The sequence below is a fragment of the Paramisgurnus dabryanus genome, chromosome 5 (assembly GCF_030506205.2).
Source record: "Paramisgurnus dabryanus chromosome 5, PD_genome_1.1, whole genome shotgun sequence".
In the NCBI taxonomy this organism is placed as follows: Eukaryota; Metazoa; Chordata; class Actinopteri; order Cypriniformes; family Cobitidae; genus Paramisgurnus; species Paramisgurnus dabryanus.
Genome location: NC_133341.1, coordinates 27,472,818 through 27,498,730, shown reverse-complemented (window position 1 = coordinate 27,498,730; position 25,913 = coordinate 27,472,818). Strand labels below are relative to the sequence as shown.

General features: G+C 36.4%; 1 protein-coding gene across 6 annotated transcripts in view; it reads left to right on the top strand.

The window, feature by feature from the left end:
• Positions 1–25,913, top strand: part of unc13ba (unc-13 homolog Ba (C. elegans)) — a 101,894-nt gene that overhangs the window by 33,496 nt on the left and 42,485 nt on the right. For all 6 annotated transcript variants that reach the window (XM_065250786.1, XM_065250785.2, XM_065250784.2 and 3 more), the window contains 14 exons: positions 4,220–4,439; positions 4,716–4,943; positions 9,260–9,401; positions 11,088–11,257; positions 11,855–11,970; positions 12,145–12,308; positions 13,828–13,978; positions 16,686–16,754; positions 17,798–17,887; positions 19,104–19,244; positions 22,362–22,558; positions 22,641–22,726; positions 24,777–24,903; positions 25,080–25,176. In XM_065250786.1, the coding sequence (XP_065106858.1) occupies positions 4,220–4,439; positions 4,716–4,943; positions 9,260–9,401; positions 11,088–11,257; positions 11,855–11,970; positions 12,145–12,308; positions 13,828–13,978; positions 16,686–16,754; positions 17,798–17,887; positions 19,104–19,244; positions 22,362–22,558; positions 22,641–22,726; positions 24,777–24,903; positions 25,080–25,176 (1,998 nt within the window). The remainder of the gene's footprint in view (positions 1–4,219; positions 4,440–4,715; positions 4,944–9,259; positions 9,402–11,087; positions 11,258–11,854; positions 11,971–12,144; positions 12,309–13,827; positions 13,979–16,685; positions 16,755–17,797; positions 17,888–19,103; positions 19,245–22,361; positions 22,559–22,640; positions 22,727–24,776; positions 24,904–25,079; positions 25,177–25,913) is intronic.

Sequence of the window (25,913 nt, the reverse complement as noted above, 5' to 3'; positions counted from 1 at the left end):
CGGACTCACAGCCTTTAAGTCAGTGGTCTCAAACTCCCGGCCTGCGGGCCATTTGCGGCCCGCCCTCCCCCTCTCTGCGGCCCGCGGCACCTTTCAACAATATAACATAATCTGGCCCGCAGAAAGATTTTTATTCACTTTGTTTCATATTGATTTCATTTTTAATTTAAACGTTTAAGGGTTTGTTCACATGTCGCGTCTTAACAATGCGCGCTAAAACAAGTCAAGGAGTTTCTTACTTTCTAAAGTGCTCGAGAGCGGAAGTTGCGTTCCGTGGCGTGGGTCGCGTCACCCGTTGCTATGCAGCCATGAGCCGCACGCGCTCCGTGATTCCGAGGATAACGGAATGCGTGATCGGACTTTAATTCCTCATCTGAACCTCGCGTCAATCATATCATTGTCACCATGCGATCAGTTAATCTGGTCGGGACTTTGTAGTGTTTGTCCAGAGAAGATTTGTTACTTCCGGGTGAATATCAGCTGTTACTCAGAGAAGAGCTGCGGTGGGGCTCACATCAACAAGTCACAGCTTCTAATGGAGACACCGCATAATATGAGGCAGAGCCGTAGATGTAATGCAACACAAACTACAGATAAGAAAAATTGCCATCAAAGTGCCCAGGTTAAAAGAGGAAAGATGAGGAGAAACATACAGAGGATATAAAAGTATGTATAGACCGTTTCAGCGGTAACAACATAAACAAGCCGCTGTCGCGGTCCGCACGTAACTTCCGGTAAACTCCGCTAATAATAAATAACAACAAATTCTTTAAACATAGTTTATTTATATAACAAGCAAACAAAACAACACATAGATTACCTAGGAAACCAAAACATTTTTTATTTTCGACGAGGCATTTGTTCAAGAGATCAGTTTAGCAACTAGTCAGACCATTAAAAAAACGAAACCGGAAGTAAGGTTCGGATCCAGACGTGTATCACGTGCGTCCGATGAAACCATCTATACTGCTATATATTAATGAAGTATAATATATTATTATGTAGCTTGCTATGCAATTACACCTAGCAGTATTATAATTTTTTTCTGTTTAACTAGCTTATGTAACATTGACTATCCATTTAGAAGTTTTAGGATCACTTTCACTTATTCATATTTTTCAACATATAATAGCAAATTCATTAAAACTGTGGAATAACAAAGATGGAACATAATAAAGTCAATACTATGACTGTAAACAATCCAAAATAAATCAAAACACAAACACTTACTGATGGTAATTTTTTATAATAGTTTATAAATGTATACAGAAATGTTATTTGTTAGTTTAGTGCAAGGTTTTAATAGGCCTTAGTTATTAAAGAGAAGGTTAAGAAATGATTTACTTATATAAAATAATGTATATTTATATATATATATAAACCACTGCTTTTATTATACATTAAATAATATAATTTTAACAGTCAATTTACAGAAATATTGTACTTTTTAACCTTAAAATAGCTCTGCGGCCCTCCGATTAAATGTCAATCTCAGAAATGGCCCCAAGCCAATTTGAGTTTGAGACCCCTGCTTTAAGTTAACTCTTATTAGCAACCGAATCTTTCAAACATGGTAAGGAGCGTCACGTTTCAGAGGTATTCAGGCCAATCACAATGTTGCTGGCCAGTCAGGGACACCGAGCTTTTCAAATCCATGCCTTTCAGGGAGAGAGTGAAATCTGGAGCTACAAAAATGTATGGTATGTGAAATATAATGTGTTTTTTAACCATAAACCGATTTGATTGAAATCAGATTGTATTATCCCGGTTCCACACCGCAAACGTGAGCAGCGCGTGAGGAGAGTGTTTGCTACGCGTGGCCATTGTGCTTTCACACCGGCTGCGTTTGCAGCACATACTGTGCAGTTTAAATAACAGTAAAAATCTCAAGTTCACATTACTTTATTTAAGATGCATTTATGAGCAACACCTCTTCAATAAGCCTTTTTGACGGTCAGTGTAATTTATATAACTTTAATTTGTTTAATCCACTTTTTTTCGTGTTGTTCTAGTACATGTTATGACAGATATAGACAAAACACACAACTATAGACATAAAAAGCCCATGGCACATTATTAAATCTTTTTCTCTGAAGATTATTAAGATAGATGAGGATTCAATGTGCTGGTCAGAGTGAATGACAGCACAGTCTTCTGGCTACAGTGTGTTTTTAAATATTTCATTGCTTTCTTTTAAATTGCTCAAAGTCATGACTGTTTAAAACACACTTGGCGTCACTTTCATGATTTTATGGTAAAATTGACACTTTTTCGCTTCAATCCACGACTATTTAAACTATAAACAAAGCACTGTCACTTTAATTGAGCGTGAGTAGCGCAGCAAAAATAGAGCTGACGGCGAAACGATCGCAGCACTGCTGTTTCAGCGACGCTCCTGCCACGCGAGCACACGGTGCTAACGCGTGCTCTGTGCATGCTTTAACTTTTTAACACGGGCGCCGAAGCTGCTCACGCTTGCGGTGTGAAACTGCCGTTATACCAAATACACAAAATAACGTTGTTTTTTAGCAATGAAATAGGTAGCCTGGTATAACCAGACTCTCGTACATTCATTTCATTTGTACAGAGAGTCTGGCCACGCTCCATAGCAAAGCATTACTTCCGTTAAGGAGGGTCCATTGTTGAAGTTTAAAACTATTGGATATGCCCAGAGTCACTCAGGATCTGCCAAAGCCAATCGCTAACATGTGGTCGTGACGTATATCATGCACCGAAACCGTCTGGAAACAACAAGTCAGAATAATCAAACAAACAAAAGTTAGCAAACCTGGTTCTTGCTCCGGCTTTAACTTGTGTATATTCGGCAGTTTTGCAACAACGGACCGAATAGCTTTTCTCACGTCTTTCTCCGCTGCCATTACTGAACTACAACTCAAACTGACGCACGACCTCAACGTCATTGTTCTTAGCCACCCCCATCTGTTCGCTGATTGGTCCTGCAGATTTTTGCAGGAGAAAACGAAACTCTATAGAGAAATCCCAGACGTACTGCTGAAGCGAAATGAAAAATAAGCGGAAGCACGTAGGAGGGCGGAGCCAGGCTATGAAATAGGTGCACTTTAAGCTCAAATTTAGCTAAAACACCTTTTTTAAGGTAGTTTCAGCTACTGCACATGCGCACAGGTTGGCTGGTGGCTTACGCTAGAGGTTTTCACGGGTCCACTTATATCCGAAAACCCAAGGTCCGACCTCAGACCAAGCGGGTTCGGGTCTATAAGTTTCACATGTGACAAGGGTCTGGTATAATAATAGCGGCATCAGGTCTAAGGTAATTTAAAATGCATGTGTTTTTGCCGAACAGACCAGATAAGACCCAAGCTTGCGGGAGCTGGCGGTAGGTAATTTTCGTTAAACCAGACTTGTCCATCAATTTTGAATGCACATTTTAGCGGTTACCTTCGTGTCGTTGTCAGTTACTTCAGTAAATGAAAATAAATTGCCAAATTGGTTGCGAGGCAACCGGGTTTTCTTTCTTTCAGGCTATAGACTGCACACGTCGGTGCTATTTACATTTGGGTCCAGTTGGGCAAAATTGACACTTGTTCGGGTCAAATTTTCTCAGTTTTTTCTCAGGTCTGGTCTGTCCTTAAAAATATTAATGCACGTGATTCGGGTAATTTCATTTCAGGTACATTTCTTTGGACCAGAGAAGACCTCTACCTTATGCTACTCTGTATACAGCCCCCCCCCCAGAGAATCATCCGTTTTTATTGATTGATTATTGATTGGTTCTTTTAACTGAAAGGCGGGACTTCTGGCACCAGAGCGGCCATACTGAACCTTGCATTGTCCCCATTCAAAGTAACATGAGTGCTCAGTCCTGTTATATCCAATATTATTGTCTAAATCTAACTGTTCTTAACTAAAATAATTGACCCATAAATGTAATATTTAACACTTTGGGAACAAATTATTTAAATAAGCCAAGAAAATGTTGTTGTACACCCAAACTTTGTTTTCTAGGTAAAGATATTCATTTGGCCATCATTTTGACATCTGTCTTCACATACCGTAACACAAATTGCACCTATAATGTTTAAAGTATCTCATGCAGTCATTTTCTGTCTATTACCTTCCCACCATTTTATTTCTTCTGCATTATCATTTTACTCCATCCTGTTGGGTTTTTATTTTGAAATGTTTATTTTAGATAGATGCTGTTTTGAATTTCTTTTTCACACATTTTTTTTTTCTGTAGAAGAGTCATGTGTACAAGAAGGCCCTGCAGGCTCTGATTTACCCTATTTCTTGCACAACACCCCATAACTTTGAAGTGTGGACGGCCACCACGCCCACTTACTGCTACGAGTGTGAGGGCTTGTTGTGGGGTATTGCACGCCAGGGCATGCGCTGCTCAGAGTGTGGGGTCAAATGCCACGAAAAATGCCAGGAGCTCTTCAATGCTGACTGTTTACAAAGTGAGTCACACACCAAATACAGGAAAAGTATTAAGAAACATATCTTGGTCTTGTAAGGTTTTTGCTACAATTGATTATTCAAACCTAGAGCCCTATCAAAAGCACAGCAACTTAACATTTGTCTTCGTTGTTGATGATGATTCAATAATATTGTTATAATGCAAAGAAATTGTATTTTTTGGAAGAACAGTCTCAAGAAATGTATACCAACCTTTTTGGGTCTCTATTTTGTTAAATTCAAGATCACAAGCTTTACCTTTTCTCTACGATTTCCAGGAGCTGCAGAAAAAAGCTCCAAAACTGGAGCAGAGGACAGAACCCAGCATATAATCTCAGCTATGAAGGACCGCATGAAAATCCGTGAGAGAAACAAACCTGAGATATTCGAATTCATAAGGCTCGTGTTCAATATGACCAAACTGAGTCATGCTCAGCAGATGAAGTGCATTAAGCAGGCTGTACTCGATGGAACGTCTAAATGGTCTGCTAAGATCTTCATTACAGGTACAGATCATGGAAGTCATGAAAGCTGTTATTGATCTCTCCTCTAATTGTCTTCCGATTCAATTCTGTAATGTCTAGACGGTATTCAATAATATTGTTTATTATGATAATTTATTCGCACAATATTATTACCGTGGGCAATTCAAGAGAATAATACAAAACAATACTGAGAATGATATTTCATATCATAGCTTGAAATCATAATAGTTTGCTTTCCATCAATAAGTCAAGATTCAGAATGCTCTAATACAAACCTTGCATATGGGCTGTTTAATGGTGTGTGCACACCAAAAGCAAACAAATTATGTGCATCGCATACTTGCTAAATTACTCACGGGATAACTTGTTTTTTGTGTCACTTGCACAAATGAAAACAGTGCTTTTCTTCATTTTCTGATACACCCAAATGTGTCAAACCAGACGTGTCAAGAAGCCCTTTGCTGATTGGCTTGCGTGACATGTGAAATTTACACCCAAGTAGAATGCTCATTTAATTTATTTACCTTTTTATTTAAGTAAGTGATGCAGTAGGCTACACGTGTCAAAGCAGTGGTGCCTTCGAAGTGCCTTACAAACACATGGGTCCAGCAGCACGCAATTTTAATTTTAATAGCACAGTAATTGTTTTACCTCGATTATAATGTTTTTGTAATTGTTTGAATCAAAAATTTAAATTTAAATAAAACACAGCCCTTTGTAGTATACTAAATTACATATGAAGAGTTTGGTTCCAAAACGCGTTAAACACCATTAAAAAAAGTTACCACCAAAATCAGTATTGGATCTGGTCAGTATTAAAAAGTAAATTCTTAATTTTACGCAAAATCCAATATTCACCATGTTATTCTGTAATTTTTTCTCACTTTTTTCCCAAAAAGCAATGAACGCCACTCCTTTTTCTCTGCAGAATGCAATAAATTCCGCTCAACAAATCACAGCGCACCATTCAAATAATTTACGCGTGAGGCACTCCGGAGATTGAAAAATGCCGGCTGTTACCGGCTTGTTCTCCCGACAGCATCAAGCTTCTGTCATGCTAAGACATTGGCCCTCATTTATCATTCTTGCGTAGAAACCATAGACTGTAAAAAAAGATGGACGACGCGACGTCGCCTCCCACCATTGTAATGAATTGAAGCCAAAAATGTCCAACCACGATCGCCGCCATGTTACGTAAAAACGTCAGTTTGGAGCCAAGGCATGCGCAGAAGGAATCGTCCGTGGAGCCAGAGGCGGAGCCGCGGTATCAAACTTCCGCCCAAACGCTCGCTCGACCAATTCAACCACGCCAATCATAACGACACGCCCCGTTTTTATAGCATCAAATTACAAGCTAAAATGAAACTTACCACAATAATGAAACCTTGAACATATATCAGCGTGATGATAACTACTTGAAAGGACCAAAACCATCTTTCGGAAACTTTTATTGGAAGTGTAAATAATTTTTTTTTTTAGAGCAGAGTCCCATTCGTTTGAATGGAGAGGGCGGGGTTTATGACTTGTACTGCAGCCAGTCACCAGGGGGCGATCAAAGAGCCAGAGGCTTCACTTCTCAAGGCTTATGAGGCACACCCGGTAGAAACGGGCGTATATGTTGGCGTAAGATTGTGCTTACACTCCTCTCACCGCCTGATTTATGAAGCTGTGCGTACCTCTGAAATTCAGGTGTAAGCAATATCTGCCCTTCATAAATGCTGCGGCTGAAAACGATCGTCATTAGAATAACACGCCCATATAAATTCAAGTCTCCACCTCCCCCACGCCCTCATTTTACGACATTGACACATGGAAGACGGCAAAGAAGAGAAACCAGGGAAGTGGAAAGAAACAAAATGGTTTTATTTGGGAGTTTAAAGAGCGGGATTAAAGACACATTAATAATTGCATGACGTTTTGTAATATTTGTATTATTATTTTTATTATTAATGACGCTTAATTGATATTTAGAAGAATAATTATTTATAATTATTATTATTATTATTATTTACTGTTGCCTACATCTAAATTATATGTCTGCTTAATGGTTCGGTTAAGTTTTATTTAAATCATATTTTAAAATGATGTAGTAACTTTTGTAGTGTGTTTTTCTGTATTTACATACAGTTGTTTGTTAGCTAAGATCCAGTTTGATACGGAGCTCCGAATATAATTCAAATTAACAATTTGTTTCCACGACATCCACATGTTTTACTAGGCTAATTCATAATTTGAAGTAATAATAATTGTAATAGTAATTACGAAATATTATAATAATTAATTCCAAGGAACAAACTGTTGAATATTGGGAACAAATTTTATATTTATGGCCATACTTTAGACTAAATAAGAAAAAGAAGTGTCCATAATGTAGCATAAAAGATAATTCGTGGTCATGATTTTGTCCGCATGTCATCATGATCGGATTTATGGCTCCATTCAACATAAGCATTTTACCTTACCTATTCATGTGTAGCTATTTATTTATCATCGAATGGTATGTAACTAGCTTACCTTTTGATGCATTATTACCATGTTTTCGTAGCACATCCTTGTGCTTTCTTGCAATGTGCCGCTTCAGATTCCAGGATGAATATTTGCTAACTTTTACAGTCTCTCCGCACTTCCTTTCAATGTTTTCTTTCTGTCCAATCTTAACTTTGATTTTTACTTTACATTTATGTATAATAATGAATTGAATTCCATAACTTATTGCTAGACATTTTACAGATTCTCGAACTAGCAAATTATCAAAGGGCGTTCTGGGTTCAACGAGCGATGCTTTAGAGAGGCGCTTTGGTAATATTACCGCTCCGCTCATGCTTTGCCCTGAAACGTCAGGTAAGCGCCCAGGCTCTCAACTGAAGGAATACATATGCCTACAAATCAAATGCGTGGGTAAAGTCTCACAAATTAAACATTGAAGTACATGTTGCATAAAAATAAACACTGAAGTTTATAATTACTATGTTTTAGTTTTTTTTACAGTGGGTCATAATATATCATATATTTTAGTTTGTCAGTGCGTTGTGTGGTGTTAGGAAGTGTTTGCGCATTTCTGCACTAATTCAAAATGTGCGTACACCACCTCCTGAGCTGGCGTAGGATTTGAGCGTGCCGTACGCCAACGTCCATATTGATAAATCTCAAAGTCACCGTGGTTTTGGGTGTACGCCAGGTGTACGCTGGAAATTTAGTGTACGCACGTTTGATAAATGAGGGCCATTGACCCCAGGGGATCTTATGAAAAACATTCCATTATTTTACTCGAAGTCACTGAAAATTGAGCAAGGAACAAAACATTTTACAGCTGATCGCTATCAGAAAAGTTCAGCGATGACGTCCCAAGTATAACAGCAGCATACACAATGTTTTGATTATTGCCAATAATGTTGATTTTTTTAATCAGTGTATACCACTAGTCAACTAAATGAATATAACATTGCAAAGATAAATGCACATTTATAGATTGATTCAACAGATTTATAGCATTTTGAAAAAAAATCCGTTTTTATAATAAATCTTTGAAAATTAAATGTAATGTTATTATAACCTAAAGATGCAATGTGAAAGTTTGTAACAATATATAGTGTTTTTCATCTGGTCACTTTCTTGATATAGAATTTTTTTTTACCGAAATTAGTGAGTTTATTGCGTTTTGGAACCAAACTTCATATATTGTATGTAATATATACATTTGTTTCTGGTATGCACACATCATAACACACCTTAACTTATTTGCATATTCTGCTGTCTATAAATCATTTTGAATCTTTTGAAAATAAGTCATAATTTTTTGTATTTTATATTTCATTTATTTACTTAACTAAAAATAATATTTCACTAGTTCTTTATAACTTCCCTTTAATTTATTATTTATTAATTTTTTTAATAACCTTTGTATTTATACCATCTTTAAATGTAATCCGAAACCATGATAATAATAATGTTAACCAGGATGAAAGTCCTAGCAATTATCGTGACATGTTAAATTACATTTCATCACATGTGACCCTACCTGTAAAAACCCTGCTAAAGTGATTTATTTTGTGAGTTACGTAAAATCGTCCTACATAATATAAAGACCATTCTGTGAAAATATAACCGTGATATTTTTAATATCGACTGAGAAAGGTAATGTCAAAGATTGAAATCAATGATTGAAATCAAACTTTGATGCTCCTAATCGCATCATTAGATTACCAGACTTGGATTTCACAGACGGGTCACATTTCATGAGTGAAAGCTTGGTGCTGGTAAAATTGGGGTTAATCTGGAGGAAAATGTTTCTTGGTTGTAACAAGGACTCTGACTGTGTGTGTGTGTGTGTTTAACAGTGGTGAGCGCACAGGGCCTGCAGGCTAAAGACAGAACTGGTTCCAGTGATCCGTATGTGACGGTTCAGGTTGGAAAGACTAAAAAGAGAACCAAAACCATCTACGGTAACCTTAACCCTGTGTGGGAGGAGACATTCAACTTGTGAGTCTGATATAATATTATTTCTGTCTGTTCTTTTTGAATCCTCTCCACTGCTCTTTTCTTATTATTTTTCCTTTCAATATATCCAGACCAGGACTATTCATTTTTAATATTCTATTTCAGAACAAAATGATTGCTCAGTGATTTTATAGCTCAAGAGACATAATAAAGATCTCGCTTGTAGTCATTAAAATAATCACTTTAATTTCTTTCATGTTTCTTTTTAAGGTCCTTAGGAGGATGAAAAATTAGAAATAATTCAGACCGGTGTCAGCAGTAAGAATATATATAGCATTATGTAATACAGAGCTATAAAATAAATGGGAAAAGTGTATTCTAGATAAGTTGGTCTTGGAGGAAATTGATGAAAAATGTTTTAAGACATCATATTGAAACTTTTAAAGACTTTGGTGTGTTGGCAGATCTGGGCACAATTTTTAACATTGAAATGTGTGTTCACTGAGGGTTTGTGATTCTAATGTTTTGTGTTTGAAAAACACATTTTTATTCGGTAACACTTTACAGAAAGGTTGTGTTAGTAAACATTAACATTAACTAATATGAACAAACATTGAACTAAATTGTTTTTTAGCATGTATTATTTTTTTGTCAATGTCAATATAGTTATTTATGTTAGTTAATGGTGTTAAAAGTTACAATACTTGCTTTCATAATGTATTAGTAAATGCTGAAATTATATATTATAAATTATTATACATGAACTAATATTAATAAATGCTGTAGAAGTATTGTTCATTGTAAGTTCATGTTAGCTATGCATTAACTAATTGTTAACAAGTACAACCTTATTGTAAAGTGTTTCCTTGTATTCGGCCATAACTTTTTTTTAACACATTTTAAAACATTAATTTAATTAAAAACGTTTATTTAAATAAATTATTACATTTATTATTATTAATATTATTAATCACATGGACAGTTGTATCTCAAAATAAAAAAGTTACAGTGTTTCACCTGTAGATCAACTAAAGAGTTCAGATGCAAAACCCTCTAAGTGCACCTGACATTATTTCTTGTAAATGAGCATTTTATTTATCATTCTCTTACGTTTTTAGGATATGCTCAGGTAATTATGTTTTAGTAATTTCACTGTAATGGTAAAAAGGTTATTAGTTAGTAATTGAAATGCCATATTTTCACAAATGTCACTTTAATCAAATCTGTTAATGAAATGACTGTCTTTTTCTGCAAAAACCTCTAAGTACATAAGTCTCCAGTCACTCTTCAATATCCTTTCTGAATAAAGGATAACAAATTCTGTCAATTTCATAATATATTCTGTATATATTCAGCTTGAGGTATGCATGCCATCTTTTATCTAATTATTTATTTTTATGAAATCGCTGTGGCGTTTAATGGATTCTGCCAACAAACTGGTATTTCTGAATGGCCTGAATTAAGCGGATTTGAAGCTAAAATATTTGATGAATGTATAATACTTGCCGAGAGCCATCTGTCAATATCATTATCTAATTTTTTGAGGTGGCGTTTAGCGGCTTTTGCATCTGAGCTTTTCAATTGTAGGCTGTGGATGTCAAGCAGTGTTGCAACCTTGCATATTTATATTCAGAATATGCAAAAATATTTTTTAGCTCACCCAAGATGTTAAAGTCAGAACTGTTTTTAAACCTTTATATGTTTTCAAGTTGACTCTCTCCTCCTCAGCGAGTGTCACAATTCATCTGATCGTATTAAACTGCGTGTATGGGATGAAGACGATGATATAAAGTCAAGGGTGAAGCAACGTCTAAAAAGGGAATCCGATGACTTTTTGGGTCAGAGCATCATCGAGGTCCGAACTCTGAGCGGAGAAATGGACGTCTGGTACAATCTCGGTAAGTTCCTAAACTTTTTCATTTGTGTGTATGTCAGTGCAGATCATAAAACAATATGACTAAAATATAATTTGTAATCAGAAATAATAATTATAGTTTGTGATTTTATATCTTTTCACATTTTTAACGTAATGTAAGTCTCAAAGCTTTGACCTATAATTCGGTCAGATAAATATGAAGTAATGTGCATGCTTTTACTGTTTATTTGATCTGCAATTTTATCAAAATGTGACTTTCAGCAGAACTTCATGATGAATTAAATATATGTCCAGCATTGATGCTGGATATTTTGCATTTGATCAATTGGTTTAACTGCATCGATGTGAATAAATAATAATATTACCAAAGTGAAAAGCAATTCTTCATATTGGATTTTTTTAGAAAAGCTCAATATATTCATGTCCAGTTAATGGCTTCCTCAGCCAGTGGCTTCCAGACTAATTGTTTCATTGAGTTTAAGGACTTTAAACATGACATTTATTATATTTATTTAAAATCAAGTTTCCCTATTTACTGTATGGTTAGATGTTCATTCCTCATGCAAATTAAAACCTGTACTCATAACTGCACATTGGCCATTTGTTATTCCTCTCTTAGAAAAGCGCACAGACAAGTCGGCAGTATCAGGGGCTATTAGACTGCAGATTAGTGTGGAAATTAAAGGAGAAGAGAAAGTGGCCCCGTATCACATTCAGTACACCTTTTTGCATGAGGTAAACTCCATAAACACTCCTTGTTTAAATGACAAATGACTATTTAAATTACAGTATGTATCATTTGCATCAGATTACAACTATACAAAACGCAACAAACTTGCCTCAGTCACGTTCTCTTTCTGTGACAAATGTCATACAACTCACCTTTTTCTCGCTTTATTTTTTTTTCAGAATATCTTTCACTATGTGACTGACATTGAAGGTCAGGGTGCAGTTAAGCTCCCTGTGGCACGTGGAGATGATGGCTGGAAGGTCTACTTTGATGAGGTTGCTCAAGATATTGTAGATGAGTTTGCCATGCGCTACGGAATCGAATCCATTTATCAGGCCATGACGTAAGCCCTGGAGCTTTGTGTGTGTGTGTTTGTGTGTGTATTTGGGAATTTGTAAATGTCTCTGGATTCTGGTAGCTGCAGGTCTTTAGATATTGACAGGAGCCATTTGTAAGCTGCTATATCATGATCAGATCACATATTATATTAAAGCAATTACACTCTTCAATCTCTCATTTAGTACTGAATATTAGAGGTAAATATATCAATCATTAATGTAAAATGATTTTAGTCTTATGGATAAGGTTTGTGGGTTATGCATAAGGTTTATGCATAAGATTTAAAGGGGACATGTCACAATAATTTTATAAGATGTAAAATAAATCGTTGGTGTCCCCAGAATATTCATCTGCCGTTTTGATTGTGTCCTTTAACTCTTTCACCGCCAGCGTTTTTTTAAAAAGTTGCCAGCCAACGTCAGCGTTTTTCATGATTTTCACCAAAGTTTAATGCCTTCCAGAAAATGTTCTTCTTTAAATATATAAACATACAATATACCAAATGAAAGAACAGACCCTCTGCTTTCAAACAAAAAAAATGTTTCATCCTACCTTCAGTGGTTCGTTTGAAATCAGCTTTTGAATATGGGTAGGTTTCTGCAGAAACACCACATTTTGAGCAAAAAGCAGAGATAATTCCATTTTTGTGACGGACTTTTCATAGAGATCCCATTCAGAGCGATCTTTAAAACAGACACGGACATGCAGCCGCTTGCCATAGGGCAATACTTCCGGGTTTAAAAAGTTGCGGAAGGGCGCCACCTGGTGGATAATAGCGGTATTGTGGAAAGACGGAAAATCTCGTCATTTGCGGGGAAGCGTTTTCTCTTAATTGACGAGATATCTCGTCAATGGCGGTGAAAGAGTTAAAATGCAAATGAGCTGATGAAATTCAAACACTGATCACGATGGTGGTTTGATGCAATTCGAACTCAATTTTGCTGTCAATTATTTTTTCTCTCTCTCTTTCTCACTGCAATAAATGGAAGTGCTGTGGTTGGATAGTGCAGATTAAGGGGTGGTATTATTATAATATGAGCTCCTTATGACATCACAAGGAGAGCCAAATTTCAATGACCTATTTTTTCACGTGCTTGCAGAGTTTACCAAAACTAAGTTACTGGGTTGTTCTTTTTCACATTTTATGGGTTGATAGAAGCACTGAGAACCCAATCATAGCACTTAAACATGGAAAGGTCGGATTTTCATCCCATGGCCCCTTAAAGGAGGTTATGAAACCAAATTAAAATGGACAGAATGGATATTAAATTCTGTTCAAATATATTTTATATAGCACTTTATTACAGTGTTGCATTGTTCAAAGCAGCTTAAAGTAAATAAATATTATATCTAAAAAAAGAATCTTAAAGAATCACCCAGCGTTTGCTGTTTTGATATTGTATCAGCTTTAACCAATAACTGTGCCCATGTGGCTTATTTGGTACAGTGTGACGGTTTTAAAATCCACCCTTAGAAATATTCTCAATCTTTTCCTCCACCTGTCTCCCTCTCTTCATCTGCAGGCATTTTGCATGTCTATCCTCTAAGTACATGATGCCAGACGTCCCTGCGGTGATGAGCACCCTCCTGGCCAACATTAATGCTTTTTACGCTCACCCCACTTCAGCCACCAGCGTCTCTGCATGTGACCGCTTCACTGCCTCCAATTTTGGGGTAATGTTAGCACAATTTTTCACCCCTACAATATTTAACACCATTCTTAACTACCTTATTATTGACTGTTGGGGAATCTACTTTGAAACTGCGGCTTTGTACTGTAGTTGCTGCTAAAGTAATTAAATGATAAATGCGTATAAATTGCATGCTAATTTAATAAAATATGCGACCCTGGACCAAAAAACCAGTCATAAGTAGCACAGGTATATTTGTACCAATAGTCAAAAATACATTGTATGGGTCAAAATTTTATTGTTTTGACCCCAAATATTCAGGATATTAAGTACAGGTCATGTTCCATGAGGATATTCTGTAATTTTCCTAGCATAAATATTTTAAAAATGTATTTTATCATTAGCAATATGTGTTGCTAAGGACTTTATTTTGACATCTTTAAAGGCGATTTTCTCAATATTTAGATTTGTGCACCCTCAGATTTTCAAGTGCTATCTGAATTTATAGTAGTATTGCCAAATATAGGACTATCCTAACAGACCATACACCATAAGTTTTGACCCTTAAGACTTTTGTGGTCCAGGGTCACACATGTACAATAATGTAATAACCAGTGGCAATTAAATATTTTGACACATAAATGATGTTAAATGCCACACAGGCAACATGAATAAATATTTCAAACTAGTTCACTGAAATTAATATCTGGAATATTACATTGGATAACAGAGTAATGTTGACCTTGTTGTAATCAAAGTCACATGAAACCTCTGATCACAAACCCACAACTTTCATAATACACAGCGGAAAATGTTGTTTTTGCAGCATTTGTTTCTGTTAAAGCTAAAACACCTGAATTTGGCCACAGCCATAATCTTTTCTTCCCTTACTTGTGTTTAACCTACCCGTGCACTGGTTATATGTGACATGGAAAGATACAACATATTGAATAAGTGAGATTGTCAGCATTCCTGACTATTTGATTCCAATGTATTCTATTGAATGAATATTTAGGGGTCAAGCCCAGAATGGGCGAAGACCCCTATTGTATACGTTAGATTTCTTATTATTCTTCGGGCTTCTTCTTCTTCTTCTTCTGCCATTGCGTCTATGGCAGCCCATAGCAGCGCACATAGGAAAGTTATGAAATTTGGCACGCTTATAAAGGACTGTCCCAAAAGTCTCCACAGCAAATTTGGAGTCTCTATATCAAACCCGCTAGCGCCACCAACAGTCCAAATTTGCACTTACGTTTTTGCTTATAACTTCTGATCCGTGAGGCCTACAAACAAAATCTGTTTCCTCTAATTCATTGGCTCAAGATGATTCGAATGGATCATACGACGTCATTTTCCGTCATGAAAATTTTTCCACCATTTTGAATTATTTGTAAAACCTACTTTTGCGAACTTGTCCTAGAGCTTTTGCCCGATTGTCAAGAAAATCGATATGTAGCATCTATAGACCCTCAATACAAAAAGGTATTGAATTCATGTCGATTCGTCAATCCGTTTCCGTAAACCGTGCCAACAAAATTTACGTAGAGCGCTAAAAAACGGATTTGAGGCTGTATCTTCGCCAAACTTAAGCCTATTGACACAAGAGTTTCGTCACAACGCCACCTAGTGGTAAGACGAATGTTTTACACGCTTTTAACTTTGGCTGCGATTGACGTATTTTCACAGGACTTGTTTCCTTGGAGTCCTGAGTAGTCCCTGAGTCCAACAATACCAAACATGCCAGAATTCGCCTTACGGTTAACCCTGTGCAGCAAAACAGCACAAAAAAAGCAAATATCTCAGCGAGCGTTATTCCAATCGACTCGCATTGCATTACCTTCTGAACAAATAGTTATATTGGCGTTATATTCAAATTTTCATCAGAAATGGCCGAAAATTTCAAAAAATGAAAATTGACCTCAAAATGTTGTGTTTTCTACACATAAATGTTTATAACTCTGCAACAAAATGTGATTTTTACACCAGATTTGATACGCTGATGTAAGAGCACATTCTGAGGCCACACAAAAAAAAATAGTATGCTTGCACCACTAGATGGCCTTATAATTGAACAAAACCTTTGATATCAAGCCAGCCCTATGGTCATACAACTGTTTCTTCACTAAACTAAAGTGTAAAGTCATAAAACTAGCTAGATGTAACACAATCATGACCTGATGTTGCATGCACAATTTTGTCATTGCGCCATCTACTGGTTTTGGTTTGACCCCGGTATTGCTGATTGCAGCTATATTTTCTATTGAAATATGTTTTCTCATCACCATTAGCAAGATATTATCAAATGCTTTGCTTTGGTGTTTGTGTGTCTGTATGTGCTTGTGTGTACTGTAATAAGGCTTAGCGTGCGTGACCTTGGCTCAGGTTATAAAATGGATTTAAATACTGACGTTTTTGCCCTGAGTTGAACTTTATGTCTGTACACTATTAAAAAAAAAAAAAGTGAAAGAATGTCCAAAATGTGTCACTGGGGCGGCACCTTTTTCAAAAAGTACACTTTGGTACACAAAGGTACACATTGGTTCCAAAAAAGTACATATTAAGACCCTTTTAAAAGTTACTGTCCCAGTGGCAATTTTTTTACCTTTTTTCTGAGAGTGTAGAAAGATTTTTTTGTTTTATTTATATGCATAAACTTTTGAATTTGAATAAATCATGAAAAAGGAGTGCTAATTGTTATTTTTTGTTTTTTTTCTTGTCTGTGTTGTTGTCTCCTTCATGCACTACAACAGAAAGATCGCTTTGTTAGACTGCTGGATCAGATCCATAACTCTCTTCGCATTGACCTGTCAACATACAGAGTAAGTATTTGGGATGTTTACAAATGCACCAATCTGATTTGTATCTACAGTACATTGTTTTGTACATATTTCCTGAATTTTCTGTTTGTATCTTAAAAAAATAGTGAAAAATAAATATGGAATGACATTAAAACTTTGCTTACACAGCAAAGCTGGTGATGGTGGCCTAAGACTTTTGCACAGTACTGTATATGTGAAAATGATGGTCATTTTAGCAATGACGGTAAATTCTCCACAAAGGAAATTATTATCATGTAGTACCGTAGATTATATTTACGTCCTCATGGCTTTCCATAGTGTTCTGTACCCTGTCATATCTTCCATTAAAACCCCTTTTTTAAAGTAAGGAATAATGTACAGCCAGCCGGTTGTTATCGCAGAATAAATCTTGATTGGGTGATTAGGATCCTGACATGAGGTAGAGAGGTCTTGTATCACCTTGAAGAGATTTACTTGCGATAATTAATAACCTGTACCTTTTTTTGCAATTTTATATTTCATTTTTAATAAGCATTGGACTGCACTGGTGTAGGTGACCCGGAGTACCCATATAAAGCTGTCTTGTTCATTTCAGATGGTTGTTATATAGAAACAAAATAACTTTATTCTGGTAATATCCCAGAATGAAGCAGCATTTAATATTTGTCATTTAATAAGCATTTTATCAATGGTTTTAACTCTTAAATTATAAAAAGCTTGCTCTGGAAAACCGTTTCAGAAACTTTAACATCTGAGTTGGGGCAAACATGCTAACTTATATCTCTGTAGATAAAATTATTGGTTTTTATATGTTCAAGATGATGCTGTGGACCTTATAAATAAGCAAATTAAAGTTTTTTTTTGTGTGTGTGAAAAAAATCACATTGTGAAATTGTAAACCGTGATTAAACCATGCATAATCTTGCCAATGTAAAAATTACCAGCCAGCTTGCCAATAACTCTAAAGGTCCATATAAGATTTGTCCTTCTCCGCAGCCAGTGGTTTTTCTAAGGTCTTGGTGTTCCTCACGCTCAAGCTTACTGCTTATCTCTCTTATATCCAGAATAATTTCCCAGCTAGCAGTAAACCTCGCCTGGCGGATCTCAAATCCACGGTGGATTTATTGACTAGCATTACATTCTTCAGATTGAAGGTAGGATTGATTACTTTACATTGCATCCATCAATATATTGTTTTTGAAAACATCATTTTAAAGTTACGGAGATGTAGGTCGTATCTGTAATCCAGATATTGGATGACATGTACTATACAGATTAATAGTCCCTTTCACACATACAGTCTTTACTGGTAATTTACTGGTAAATTGCAGTTAACATGTCATGTGTGAACAGAACCTTTCCGGTAAATCAGTGCTCCCAATTTACCAGTAAGACAGGTTGTAAGATTAACGGTAATTTGCCGGTAAGCGCTGTGTGTGAACGAAAAATATAGCATTACCGGCATTTAGATGACGTCAGACCGCGCTGACAGATCGGGCGGGCCAATCAGAAAGTTTTTTATACAGGTGACGCAGACTGTTTACGGACGTTTCCACACACATGTTGCTTAAAAGTCGAGCACACCTGAAGTTAACATCCACATTTCTTCACCAAAGTTGTTTAAAACAGCTTACCATCTAATTGCCAAATTGCCAACGTCCTTAGCACACCATCTGTGCAGCCTAATGTGCAAACGCGCAGGTTCCGTTTGACGCCGCCTAACGCAATGTTGTTTGGTCACGAGCAACTTCGCGACCGTTTGCCACAGATGTGAAAACAACAAAATACGGACCGTGGATATTAAGTCATAACCCGCCGTTTACAAATACGACACGGACGGAGCTCGCCGGCCGCGCGCCACAGGTAACTTCCGCTTTCTCTCCGAATTTACCGGTATTTTGATACTGATGTGTGAATGATGTCTTACTGGTAAAAAGACGGAATGTCACTGCATGTGTGAACAGCACATTTTTGTATTTACTGGTAAATTCATTCTGGTAAATTCATGGTAATTTACCAGAACTACTGTGTGAAAGAGGCTAATGATTCATACGGTGTCAAGTGGACACCCTGTGATTTTGTCTACATGTCCTGAAGCTTGAGATCATACAGGAAAAGAGGATGATAAAAGGTTTGAGATAAAGATTGATTTCTTTGTGCTGAAGGAGAGAAGCTTTTGTTCTGGATTTCATAATGGAGATTAGTCACAATTGATTTGACAGCTCATTCCTTATCGACTGGAGTTACATCATTTGTATATTCTTCACCCAGAAAGAGAGCATGAGAGAGTTTGCTAATTCAGAATTTTATTGTGAAAGAACATACTGTATTGAAATGCTCATTTTTTTCTCTGGCACCCCCTGTGTTCAGGTGTTGGAATTGCAGTCTCCTCCGCGTGCGGCTCACATGGTCAGGGATTGCGTAAAAGCGTGCCTTAATTCAACGTATGAGTACATCTTTAACAACTGCCAAGAACTGTACAACAGACAGTTTCAACCAGCTGTGGAACCTGTAAGTAAATACAGACTTTAAAATTTGATGTGCATTTGCAAAAAATTAGCATTTAGGGCCCCCTTATGTTAGATTAAATCGTCAAAATATGAGGCGTATGGTACACGATGGACACAGTAAACTTTTAAGATATTAACTGGACAAAATAATGTGGCACAAAGACAAACTGCAGTGTAATAGGACACAGGAAAGCTCACAGGTAATAAAGCATACACAGACTATGGTTTTATCTGTTATTACAATTTTATTTTATTGTATCAACCACCATGTCTTACGCATAACCACAAAAGACATCATATACAATCGAGGATAAAAACACAATAAAGTCCTAGACTTATTTCCATTGTGATCCTCAAATTTATTTGTTGATACTCTTTTGTGGTAATATTTTGTAGTCATTATCCTGGGTTTTGACTTTATAAATTAGCAAATATTAATTAAATTAGGGCTGTCACAGTTATGAATTTCGGTTAATTGTCTAATAAATTGTGCACGTTATGACAATTAATTGTCTGTTTTACTCCTTTGACATTTAATGCTCATACTTTTTTTACCTGGCAGTAAATATTAATGCACATAACACATTTAAAAGTAATTATTTAATGAATATATCTTTCAAAAAAGGAAAATTCTTCATAAGAAATAAACACAATAAAGTGTCTGAAAATAACTGAAAATAAAAATGCAATCAAAATAAACTGACTATACCAGAACAGGCCTTTAATAGTAGTCAATCCTACTAAGGTCATATTAGAACTGGACCACATGTCTGTAGTGGCTGCAAAAAAATAAATTCTTTAATAAAAGCAACCTTCACTTCCCAAAATTTTTAATTGCTGTTTTGGAAGTGTGTGTTACCTGTCAGTTCGTGCTGTTTATCAAAGTTTTGCAGCATTTCTTTCAATGCTGTTTTTTTCCACTGTATTGAATGGCTTTGCAATGTATCGCGTTACATTTAATTCATTTCAATTCAATTTTATTTATATAGCGCTTTTCACAATTGGTAATTGTTTCAAAGAAGCTTTACATTAATAGAAACAGTTAAAAGCACAGAAAATCGACAGATAGCACAACATAATACACGATAGCATAAGCAGCTAAATTTGCTGCGGCTATGAATCAACATTATAAGCGAGAGTATTACTATTGTAACGTATATAAGAGGGTGCTAAGTTAAGCCTAAGAAAGCTGCCTACCCGGGTTGAAAACCCCCCTAGGAGAAACCCCCCCCAGACTTTTTAGCCGAGGGAAAAACCCTTGGGATATATATATATATATATACATATATACGTAATGCAAGTGTCACACAGTGATGTGGTTTAAATCAGCTTGGTTCCAGACAGGCTTACTATTGCGGCATAAGTAAGTTACCCACGGCTGAGGATTTAGAAAATTGGGGGTCCATTGCGAAGGTATCTATGGTAACTATGGGCCACCATCCGATCTTTAAAAGAAAATGAAACATGTCGACCCGTTTGACTAAGGCCAGAAGCCCCACTGTCGTTGTTAATGCAGGTTCAGTGGCAAACGGGTCTATATGGCATACTATTCACAAGACCACAAGAAAACGCCAAAATGCTGATAAGGTATTTATTTATTTATTAGGTTGGTCTGTGTTATTACCGTGAGTGCTTTGTTTCGTAAAAAAAATTCTCAGTTAAGGAACACCATCTAATACTGTCTCGTTTATACAGGCGCTGCAGCTCCCCCTTGTGTTTAATAGAGAGATGTGCGATCATTGTGGTGATCTGAAATCATCACGATGGGGTCAAAGAATCGCGACGAGACAATTATTTAATCATTGTGACTATGGGTGTAACTAACAATTATTTTCATAATCGATTAATCAGTCGATTATTTTTCCGATTAATCAACTAATCGGATAAAATATAAATATTTACTTAATTAGATGTTTTCACGTATTTTAGCTAAATAAGGCACTGAATTAGGGTATTCACGTGTAGAAGTGTACTTTTTAAAAGTGCAAAAGCCACACACTACTACAGAGTTTTACTAATATAATATTTTTTATTTAGATATTTTAAGCCTTAAATAAAAAAGTTTGTGCAGCTTTTATAAAGCAAAACATTTTTAAATGTCAAAATATTAACAGATTAATTAACTAATTTTACAAGTTGTTACAGTAATAAAAACCTGGATTTCCCCCAGATGCTTTTTTTATGAAAACCCAAAAACAATTAAACATATACAAATTCACTTAATAAAGGATATTACACCTTTATTAACAAGCGTTCGTTTTTTGTTCTGCTTCCGTGGTTTTAACCAAGCTGGTCGGCTGGTCAGAAGATTGCCTGAATAAATGTGCAGCTCACGTTGTATGTAGTAAAAGTGAGCTTGCGCTGTATTAAGAAACAGCACCTGACTTTGAGCGCACATCTTGCATTGTATGAATTCAAACTGACTGACTTTGAGCTGGCAGCTTGCGCTATATGAAGAAACACCCGACGAGTGTTCATGTTGCCTGACGATCGTGCAGGAGCATGTGACGTCACAGACCAACTAATCGATAATGAAATTCTTTGACAAGGAATGTCATAATTGATTTTATCGATAAGTTGTTGCAGCTCTAATTGTGACAGCCCTAAATTAAATATTTGAATAAAGAGCAAAGATGTCAATTGGTCAAAAAGTTGGACATCACTTTTGGCCGCTACTGTACTGTATGTTTGTACTTTACATACACATACATTGATGTTTTTACTGATGTTTGGATGACAGTATAATCAATTTGAGAGATTTCTAAAAGATTATGTCTTCAGATCAGATTATGTCTTTATTAATTTCTGGTCTTTTGTGGGTAAATGAGTGATGGGTAGTTGAAAGGGCCCAGCGTGAGTCATCTGCTTCTATTGAGTGAAATAAGAATTATTTTATCTCATTTATCTGTTACCATAGAGACACCGCACAAGTTAGTTAAATATTTTACCAATGCCCATCTGTTCTTTTTCAATAAATATTTAAGTTTTAAAGGAGCTAAGGCGAGACCGCACTGTTCTTGGTTGCTAAGTTTCTGTTTTATATGTAGCCTAATTTCACCTGAACTCAAATGATCCACTATGCTGTTTCCCATAAGTTCCCTTTGCTGTTTCACTGCAGCAGAAACCTAAAGAAAAAAAGGAGGAAGAGGATGATGAAGATGATGAGGATAAAGCAGAAGAAAAAGAGGAAGACAATGCCACTGCAGAGGAACCAGGACCAAGCGTCCAGAACTTGGACTTCTGGCCCAAACTCATCACCTTAATAGTGTCCATCATCGAAGAGGATAGAAACTCTTACAGTCCTATAATAAATCAGTCAGTCGACACTCACAAACACACAATGTTATGTATAAGCACATAGAGCTGGCAAGTTTAAACTTCTTTGTATCTCACACAGGTTTCCTCAGGAACTGAACGTGGGGAAGGTCAGTGCTGAGGTGATGTGGACACTCTTTTCTCAGGATATGAAGTATGCACTGGAAGGTATGGATGTTTGTGCGTTTTAAGTAGGGGAGAACGGGGCACATTCTAATGCTTTTTGGTTTTGGCTCAATCATTAAAAAATATTTGAGTTTGATTAATTATATTTTTATACAAGCAACATACACATCTCTGCTACGAATAAACATTTGAAGTTTGTTTCTAGAACTTACCGTTCTTGGACAATTACACCAAACATGACAGAAGTGCAAATGTTACAACTTACCCCATAGGTGGGGTTAATTGTAACAGGCAGGGGGTTAGTTGTAACCCTTGCTAAAAATGAAGTTTGCAGGCAAATATTTTAATACTATATTGTCTATATACTTGAAGTGGATATTGTTTATATATCTGTCTATAATAGGCAGGTATCCACACTGTATTCATTCATCCAGCCCTTTTCTAACAATAGTTCAATTATAAATGCATACAAATAAATTTGACACACGATTTTTGATAAGACAGGCACATTTATTTTGTTGGCAGCCAGCAATCATTTGTGTGTAGCCTATTTAAAACAACGGCAAGAATTACGCTAACGTTAGCTGTTTTCATATCATAAGTGCTGAGGGGTTAGTTGTAACAAAGCGTTAGATTAACCCCGCTGGGTCCAAATATTTTCAAGCCCACCAAAAAAGTTGCTAAGAGCTGCAGACGTATATCAAAAGGATGCTATGTTTTAGTCAACAAGACACTGATTAATATGACATAGCATTGGATTTGGTATCTCACACACCCAACTTAGAAACCGAAAAAAAACATATGATGAAAAAATTTACTTACATGACACCAAAACACTCGTTCATCAATAACTCTCTGGAAAAACATTATACATTTTCAATAATTTGCGGGATAGCATATTTTGGCAGCGTGAACAAAATACAGTAAAACCAAAAGGCTTAACCTTTTGTAACCATGTAAACAGTCCATGTTACAACTAACCCCACGTTAGTTTTTGCCCCGCGCACCCCTTTGTGTGTTTCACAATTTATTTTTATTTATTCTTCTTAACATCATCTTCATCACACTTGCTTTATTAATTGGCCTTCAGTTCTTGATCACATCGCTCGTAAACGTCGGAAGAATGGTAAGGGTTAAATGTTATAATTAAAATATTTAGTACAGTACATTATTTGACCCCTTGTGTTCCTGTAGATCAATGTGTAGAGCGTTGTACAATACCTTTATTGACCCCTATGGTTCCTGTTGCTTAATAGATTACTTTAGCAATGCAAAGGTCATGGGTTCAATCCCAGGGAACACACAAATTGATAAAAACTGTAAGTCAGTTTGCATAAAATGAAAATATAAATATAATTTAAATGTACACAGATGTGAATAGTCAAAAGTCAAATGTACTGTGACATTGTTTCATCACGATTTCATTTTTGCAACCTTAATACAGTTAGTACGTCTGGGTGCACTAAGTGAAGCGCAGTGCATTTTCAAGTTTTATTTTAAAAGTCTTGAATCTCGTTCTTTATTATGTGACCCCTGTAAAGATTCAAAGCATTCATTTTAGTCTTAAGTGTCTGCTTTATCATGGCCTCATCAGAGTTACAGAATAGATCTCCCTGATTTCACTTTAGATCTGCAAAGCAAATTGAATCGAGACCCTTAAATGACAAAATTACGTCTTCCCTTTTGATCTCAGCATCATTTTCTTTTAAATCCACCCTATTCATTGCACACCTGCATTTTTTCTCAAGTGCTCTTCGTCTCTCATATCTTCTTTTTCGTCTGCGTCCTTCTCCTGTGTTCTTAGCACCAGCCACATTCAATATCCGCAGACTTAATTTTTACACTGGTAAGACATATGGTTAAGTAGTGTATACTGTATGTGTGTGAGAAACGTATTAATAATTTTTAGCATCCCCTTACTTTAGTAAGTACAGCTGGACCCTTTCGAAAAAAGCAGTATGTTCAGTAGTTTGTAGAGGAATAAATGTTGCATCTGAATGTTTCCTTGGATGAGAAGCTGATAAAGGTCTCACGACTCTGGCGAGGCTAAAGCGAAGTTAAACATGCCGATTCACGCCTGTTGTTTTCCCAGAGCACGAGAAGCTCAGGCTGTGCAAAAGTGCCGACTACATGAATCTGCATTTCAAAGTGAAATGGCTCTATAACGAATACGTCCACGACCTGGCCGCCTTCTCCAACACCGTCCCAGAGTACCCATCGTGAGTCACGCTGCTTATTTAACTCTTTCAAACAATTCTTGGGTAAAGTTTTGTCTTGTTCTTCATCTCGCCATCATCACCTACAGTGATCATTGGAATATCTGATATTTCCTTTGTTGTTTAAACTATCTTCATGTATTCTCCTGCTTTTTTGTCCTCCTGTTTTTTCTGTGTAGGTGGTTTGTGCCATTTGTTTTGCAGTGGCTGGATGAGAATGAGGAAGTGTCAATGGAGTTCATGCATGGAGCTCTTGAGAGGGATAAAAGAGAGGGGGTATGCTCCAAAACCTTTATGTGTGCTTTAATCTCTCATATTTGACCTACCTGCTGTCACCTAATAGATTGAAAGACATTTGTCAAATGAATGGTTGGTTGCTGTATATTGATTTGTTAGAGTAACATCATGGGCTTATAATGTTACTACTAAAATGTTTAAAATTGTGGGAACTTGTTGTTGAATCGAACAGCAGGTAAATTTAAAATAATAAAGGCACAATAATACAGTAGGTCCCTGCCTCCTACTTTGAAATGTTCTTACTTACATACTATATTGTGGCTAAAAATCACAATGAATAGTACAGTATGTCCGAAACGTCCGTATCTTTAGTATGGAATAAACAGCATGCGAAAAATACCCACATTGTTTTCTATGTTCACCGAGATTTCTCAGTATGGACACTTTTCTGTTCCATGTGGCCATCGGGGCTGAGGAATCTTCAAAATAAAAAAGTAAAAAATACTGGAAAACTGTGAGCCAGGCAGCATTTTTCAAGTTTAACTGTACGTTTACACCTCCGCTGGCAAGAGCGTCAAAAAACGCTTTGGTTGCCATGCCGACGACCCTCAGGGGCCATTTTTAGGGGGGCTTTAGCTATGTTAGCTACATAAACTGAACTGATGAATTTGTGATCGCTTCAGCCACCTTTAAATTTCCTTTTAAAACGGCAGCAGGGCAGACTTCAGCTCTTTCCCCTTTGTGACTTTCAGCACGTTCAGACGATCTATGCAATA